The sequence below is a fragment of the Scomber japonicus genome, chromosome 3 (genome assembly GCF_027409825.1).
Source record: "Scomber japonicus isolate fScoJap1 chromosome 3, fScoJap1.pri, whole genome shotgun sequence".
Lineage (NCBI taxonomy): Eukaryota > Metazoa > Chordata > Actinopteri > Scombriformes > Scombridae > Scomber > Scomber japonicus.
This window is the reverse complement of record NC_070580.1, coordinates 19455867-19463404: the sequence shown is the minus strand read 5'-3', so window position 1 is coordinate 19463404 and position 7538 is coordinate 19455867. Positions and strand designations below refer to the sequence as shown.

Sequence of the window (7538 nt, the reverse complement as noted above, 5' to 3'; positions counted from 1 at the left end):
TTTAATCATTTGTTTGTGAACTTTTTTTTTTGCATATTCAGCTGACCCCCCATGGTTGGACTAAAAGACTCTCAAGGTTTTATTTGCAATTAGAAAAATAATGAATTGTCTTTATACTGGGAATGATTGCTCTTAATTGATGAAAATGGCGTAGACCTGCTCTATGTGAAATGTGCCTTGTATATAATTTAAATAAAATTGAAATGAATATATTCCATATAAATAATGGGTTGTAGTAAGTAGGCCAAGGAAACCTTGAAAGTTATTAAGAAATACATTGGAAATGAGACACCTATAAAAAAATGTACCAAGATAAGATCATTTTTTCATTGTGGGTGGTTATTATTGTTGTTTAATAATTTATGTTTTATTCATAGCAAAAAGCTAAAGGACTTTTGATAAGTTGCGAAATAACTTCATCTTAAAATTAATTATATGTTCTTGTTTTAAAAGTAACTATACAATTTCCACATTCAACTGAAAATCCATTATTATGAAACAGGACCCATTTGTGAACCTCAACTAACAGAACTGAATCCCTTAAATTCATTTGCAATGTACTTTTTCCTTTCTGAACTCCGGGGCTTGACTTAAAGTAATATGTTTATCTTTTCTATCTTAATACTTTTGATGTGTCTATTTTATTACAATGCTCACATAAATATACTTTAAGTACTTACAAATAATTATTGATTGCTATAATCCAAAATGACTGTTACTTTAGATTAAATTTGAGTTATTTTAAACTGACAAATCTTAAATAACATTGGTAAACAAATGAAAGTGTTTACTATACATTTTCTCTGTGGCTCCTCGTCACAGCATTTCATTAAACTTTTTGGCACACTGAGACCAAATTCAGACCAATAAAGCCATGAACAGCAGGGTCTCTTCCCATCATGTAAACCCAGCATCTCTTAAATGTCTGTCCATGACTGCAGTTTTGTTGATCAAAGAAAACAAAGATCATCTGGTGTGACCCAAAGTCAAACAGCAGCCACACAATGATAACGACACAGCTTCCCTTTTACAATCACTGAGAGGAAACTGAGGGCACAACTTTGGTTCAACACAAACAAACTTTGTCCAACTGCAACTGTAGTGACAGAAAGAGAGAGCCAACAAATATATGTATGAATACAACAAAAGGGCAGTTATCACAACAATAGAATTTATTGCATTCAAAGCAGATTAAAAGTAACAAGACTACAGCTCATTAACAGACTATAGTCATGTCTGGATACACATATGCACACATATGCATGTGTTAATCAGCAAACAAAAAGAGTGCATTATAGGCGGGTGTGTTTGTTTACTCTACATACAATAGAGTTTATTTTGATAGCATGACTTTGTGAAAGTGTGTGTGTGTGCGCCTTTAGAGAAATGTTTAACACAAAGTGAAGTCATATCTTCAAAGTGCCTTTGCAATACTACAGATTGGTACAAAGGATGCAATGTGGAGGAGAGAGAGGGCGGAAGAGATGAGCAAAGTGACAAAAAAAACATAAACCGACAGACAAATGACAGACCTACCCTCCATCTGATGTATGTGGTAGTGTGTGATGATCTGTGTGTGGGTGACCATGCTTAGAGTGCGTGTCTGAATGGGGCAGAGGGTGAGACTGAGCCCCACTGAGGGTGTCAGATAAAGACGGAGAGTCCAGGCCGTTGTCTGCTGGATAGAGCTGCATCACTGCCCCCTCCTGGGCACCTTCCTTATTGCAGGACTGGCAGCTGCAGTGGAAGATCCTCTCCACCAGCTTATCCACACGAGGAGACTCTTCATTGCCCGGGCACTCCAGAGTCACCTGTAACCACACATGCATATATACACTCAATCACACAGGTGATTGTTTTGGTTTCATATATAAAGGTACTAAGTGAAACTGGATTGCTGCTAGTTTGTAAAACCATATGTGCAATTCTTCTGAACAAAGAAATGTAATAAGTGTTTAATAAGATTTTGACATTATTGTTATTGTAAACAGATTCTTGCTTTTTAGTAGTGCATTTTTCTTTTGTTAAAAACTTTGATCTAATCACATCATTGTTATTTATATCATGGATTTATTGTAATGTGTTGACAATGGAATAAACAAATACTGAGAAAACATGCATATAAAACTGATAAAACTATTAATATGAAGAAAAAACTCCATAAATGTATTGTTGCACAACCTCACCCAGCTTTCTGGACTTCACACAACTTCCCCTCGCTGTTTGCATTATCCACTGGAAATGATCGTTCAGCAGTTTTATCAAGATCTACCACAACGGCCAAACCAGCATGGAGAAGTATCTTCTTTCATGAGAGCCGATTTTGTTATTTCTCTAAGTATAATTTGTTTAAAGTCTTGCAACAATAACCACAACCACAGACACAAACATCCATTTCCAGATAATTAAAAGTGAGGTGAGAGTGTACATGGACTTTCTTTGGCCTTTCTCACACAACAAAATAGTAAGAAATTTAATTAATCTATCAGGTAACAGCTGTGCTCTCCATGTGATACAATATTTTCCAGTGAAACATGAGGTGACCTCACCTGTGGTCCCACCCGCCTAGCCCACTTGGCAGCTTTCCAAACTACATACACACTACAAAGCCTTTGTTGTCGCAAGACTGGATTCCTTCTGACTAAAAGGGACAATGTACTTCAGAGGAATATAAAATACAGACTAAAGGTCCACAGGGAACCACAGAAATCTATTCAAAATCCTCCATTTAATGTTTTCCTTCTGCTTTTTGTTCGGTAGTGAACAGTATATGCCTGCCATCTTTCATGTTGGAAACTTGTGGTTCGTGTGTGAGTTTGACAAGTCAGTGTTGGTGTGTGCTTGCTATGTGAGCTAATGTGCAATAACTCTTACCACTTCCCACTGTGTCTGGGCAGGCATGCAGGAGTCGCAGTGCACCAGAGACTCCGTTGACTGTGGGAATGTGTTGGGGACGCTGTAACTGAAACACTGGCCCAGACAAGCTCTGCGAGGAGGACAGAGTGCATTATTTCCACATGCCTACACACAGAACGTGCTTCATGGTCAGAGCGTTCAGGCCTGTGTAAGCAAGAGCTGCTGGGTAAAAAAACAATCTGAAATCTGAACTTATTCACCACGTCTGAGGATGCCCAAAAGCCTCAGGCCGCACACAATCATACATGGAGACTTGTTATTCATGAGTGTTAGATGAATCACTGGTCAGCTTGTGATTAAAAATGAAAATCATGAGTAATTTAAGAAAAGAATTTGGGTCTTTGTAGAAATATAATTGCGTTGTTTGTTTTTTTTAATCATTGGAAGCAATGTGTAAAAGTTGAGCTCCTGCCACTGTGGGGACTGCAACTTTCTTTTGACCACATTGTTTATTAATTTTGTAAAACTAAAAAACCAGGGAAGAATAAATATCAATGTTTCCTGAGTGAGCTTTACTAGAATAACTTGTGAATTTAAACCCAGGTGTACCCTCACAATTAACTTGAAGGCAGCAAAGAAACAGTTTGTAAAGGCTGTAGTGGTTTGTGTGCATGTTTTTCCTGTTTACTACAGAGCAGGCAGATCTAAATGAGGGTCTGGTGTTGTTTTATATTTCGCTTATTGTCATACAAATCCCATGAAAAGAACAAAACAAACAATGAAATGATCCCAATAACAAGTATTGCTAGCCAAAGCCTGATATGTCATCTGTGCCACAGGGCTCCATTATTGTCCAAAAACACACCACTAGGCCACAACATCACACTGAGTGACATAATTTTTCATTATTAACATAGATGTCAACATAGTTTGTTTTAATTCAATATAACAAACACCATCCCACTGCTGTGAATACTCACTGGAGCATTCAAAATAGTCTCCAACAAACTATTTACTCCTGTTTGAATAATGTCTGAAAAAAAAAGTTTTTAGTTGAAGTTCATGACCTGTTTTGAAAGATTTACATCTTCAACTGGAACCAGTGGGCTTAGGGCTGAGAACATGGCAGGGTAGTGAAATCTGGAGAGATTAACACAATGTTGGTTTTGGTCTTCTTGTGGGATTTGTTGACATTTAGAAAAATATGAACCCCATCGGCCAAAGAACATCTTTTATTTTTGGCATTTCTGAATGTGGTTTTCCAGCCATGCAGGCAGGTTTACATTCATTTCAGCATAGTATTGAAATCAGTTTGAAATCTGCTCTGCATAATGTGCCATAGGGAATTTCTCATTATACTAACACAACAAGCAAAATCATGATACTGTGGTACTTTCAGTTAAGCTTCCTTGACATTTGTGCTGTACCAAACACAGCAGTTAGTCAGTGCCAACCCCGACGTGCCCTGCAAGTTGAAAGAGACATGACTCCGAGGATGCAACTTACTGACATCCAGCCTTTTCCGCATTATACACTTTTTCAACTGTACTTAGAAACTGTCAGACAGATGGAGAATGCGAGACAGAGAGGGCCTTCATTCTGACCTGTTTTGAATAGAGCGAGGCTGACATCCCGTGTGCCCGACTATCTGCGTGATGTTCTTGGCTTCGCACCAGGCGCTCTTGTCAGGGAACAGCGCCAGGCGGTTGATGTGTGCAGGCGGTGCCGCTGAATACAGTGCAAACAGTGCGCAGCAAATCTGAATCCTCTGCCACATGACTGCACCTAAAGGGGCAGAAAACCACAGCATGTTACCACTCTGTTAACCTTGTTCAACACACACACACACACACATACACCTCAATCAAAATAGTAGTTGTAGCCTTAATATCTTTTGATCTCTACAGGTCAGATAGTTTTACAATTAATATATGAAATGTGAACTTTGCATATCCCTGCTGATGTGGATTGACAACTTCCTGGTGATTAGCAGCTTGAAACCCAGATGTCTCTCTGCTTCATATCTTGTCCAGTTTGTCCGGGTTTGGATCTTTTGAATGATTGAAAGAGACAGTCTCTCCTTAATGGTCAAAATCGCCAGCTGCAGAGAGAACATTATATTCTGGGTTCAAAAGGGGCAAAATGATGAGAGATAGAGACAGTTGCCTGCCCTATTGGCCTACCACCTGACTTCAATACCGAGGCTCTCTGCTCTGTTTCACCTCCTTCTTTAAAAATACCAGTCACGTCATTTACAACCTCCAAAATCGTTTTCTCCTGCTGCTTATAAAAAGTGGCCAGTGGGGTCACCCACGTTGACTACTTTACACACTTATCTGCACTTTCATGTGCCTCTGACACATGTAGTCCTGCCTTGTCTAAAAAAGAGGCTGCTGCTGGTAAAGGAGGGGGCTTGGTTTAATAAATATCTGTTTTTTGGTTTGGCCTGTTTTAAGTTTTTTTTTTGTTGTTGTTGACAGACTTAAAGAGTTCATGGCTTGGATTTAGTTCATGAACAGTTTCAGCTGCTTTAAAATCAGACAGCATTTCATGGTCGTTACTACTTCAGGTTAACGTTACTGTAACGATTAAAGTCACAGTTTCAAATACACAAATGGTCATCAAAAGTACTTTATTTCCACCTTAGTAATATGAGACATTTAACCAGGCTATTAAATCTGAATGTTAGTCGCTTTCAATCTCTCCATAAGCGGATCGGTTTCCATTATCAGTTAAAGCTAAAAAAATATGATCTGGTTGTCTTTTATTAACCACACCACTCCCATTTATCCAGCGTTATATAATTTAAGCAAAAGTGGTTAATCTATTGTTTTTTCCACCGGCGGGGTCACTTGATTTTATTCGAGTAACAAACTATGAAGTTACTTTGGTAATTGAAGGAAAAGCTGCACTTTTGAGTAGTTTTCAGTGTTAGTCAGATAACTAGTGTTAACAGAGGAAAAGAGGTTAAGTAGAAAAACTACTAAGCATTATGGACAGCAGCTCCTGGAGGGCAAAACTAATGACATTACTTTACAAATAAGTCATGAAGTACTTTAGGAGTAAGGAGCTCCAACAGTGGTCGTAGTTGAGACACTTACCACCGCTCGCAGACCTCTGGGGGAACACTGCGCAACGTCCCGCTGAGCTCAGCCCCCTCACACAAGCCGACACACGGGCTCCTAAAACCTGGGGAGGGGGGTGCCTTTGGATATTACCGTACCGTGCGTTGATTATTATAGAGAAATATGAGCAGAGCATACATCCAAGCTTGGTCTGTCATAAAACAGTTACATCATCCGGAAAGAAAAAGAGCCGTCCGTCCGCCGGGGAAGGATGGGGAGAGATGGGGCAGAGCGCTATCTCATCTGTGGATCCATCAGCCCGGACCGTCCCTCCCCTTTGTTCTCTTCCCGTTTAGTCTTAAATTCCCATGCAACTCCGCTGAAAAAACACTTTCCCCGAGTTGTCTGTCTTTTGTTGTAAAACTCTTCGAGCAAGGGTGAGGCGCGGCGGAGACCTCAGACAGGGGTCCTGCTGTGCAGTTTCTGGACGAAAGTAAAAACGGGGGAGGGAGGGGAAGGAAAAAAACTGCTGGGAAGGTTTTTTTAAATGTTTCCCCTAAATTGGAGCGAGGCGAGACCACAGATCAGATTAACAGGACAAAATATAACATGATTACACAAATAGGGTTTATTTACACTCTTGAATCAAGTTAGCAGTCACATCTGGGGTTTCTTTAGTTCACTGATCACTAACATACGCTTTTAGATTTAAACATTGTGTGAATACCTCTGTATAGCCTTGCCATGCAATACAACTGTAAAACAGATGAACATATATTACATGTAGGAAATTGAAATGATATGAATGGCAAATAACTTGAACTCATGACAACCTGATCTAATTAAGGTCCCTCAGTATGTTTGGATTGAGACCACTGACACTCATGAGCGCATGTTGCTGATAGTCATTATGATCCCTGCTTTTGCTGGCCTGTCAGTTAGGTCCTTTGAGATGGGAATATATTGGGAGGAGGCCTGCCATTTGGGATTTGCAATATTATGGCTAAGTCTGTGTGCTTTCAGGTTCAAAACTACTGACATTTGCATTAATCGGAAACAGAAGTATTCAGATACTTGAAGAAAAAAAGTATAAAAACTTACCTACTACTTTCTAAAACTTTCACATACTTTGCCTAAAAGTGCACAAATACATTTGAAGAATAGATTTAAGTATAAAAAGTAAAAATTGTAAAGATTTAAATTATGTGTTAATGTTCTGACTGGTGTAAGTGGTGTCAGAGCTAACTATGTTATATATACACAAGTAATTTAAACTATGCATGAATTATGTTTCATGTATTATTACATTTTTTCCTACCAAAAAGTAAGTCCATTACAGCTGTAAATGTGCTGTAGTGAAGCAAGGAGTACTATGTTAACATCTGAAATGTAGATTAGAAGTATTAATTTGCATAAAAGGAAATGGATACTTAACATATCTCAGGTACAGTATGACAGTAAATCACTTTATCAAACATGCAGCATCAGTAACTGTAGCTCCAAGCCTAGCATCAGTATACAGTGCATTGTCTTGTCTAATATATTATGACAGATATTCATTACTACTAACTGAAAATGTTTGAGTAATCAGAAGAGCAAATGTGATTAGGTGGCGTT

General features: G+C 38.8%; 1 protein-coding gene across 1 annotated transcript; it reads right to left on the bottom strand.

Annotated features, from left to right (window-relative positions):
- Window positions 1-1511: 1511 nt before the first annotated feature.
- Window positions 1512-6375, bottom strand: nbl1 (NBL1, DAN family BMP antagonist). The gene is made up of 4 exons (XM_053316666.1): window positions 5958-6375; window positions 4461-4641; window positions 2875-2986; window positions 1512-1811 (listed from the first exon to the last, which is right to left on the bottom strand). The coding sequence occupies exons 1-4, from the start codon at window positions 6115-6117 to the stop codon at window positions 1533-1535; spliced, it is 732 nt and encodes a 243-aa protein (XP_053172641.1). The 5' UTR covers window positions 6118-6375; the 3' UTR covers window positions 1512-1532.
- Window positions 6376-7538: the final 1163 nt, after the last annotated feature.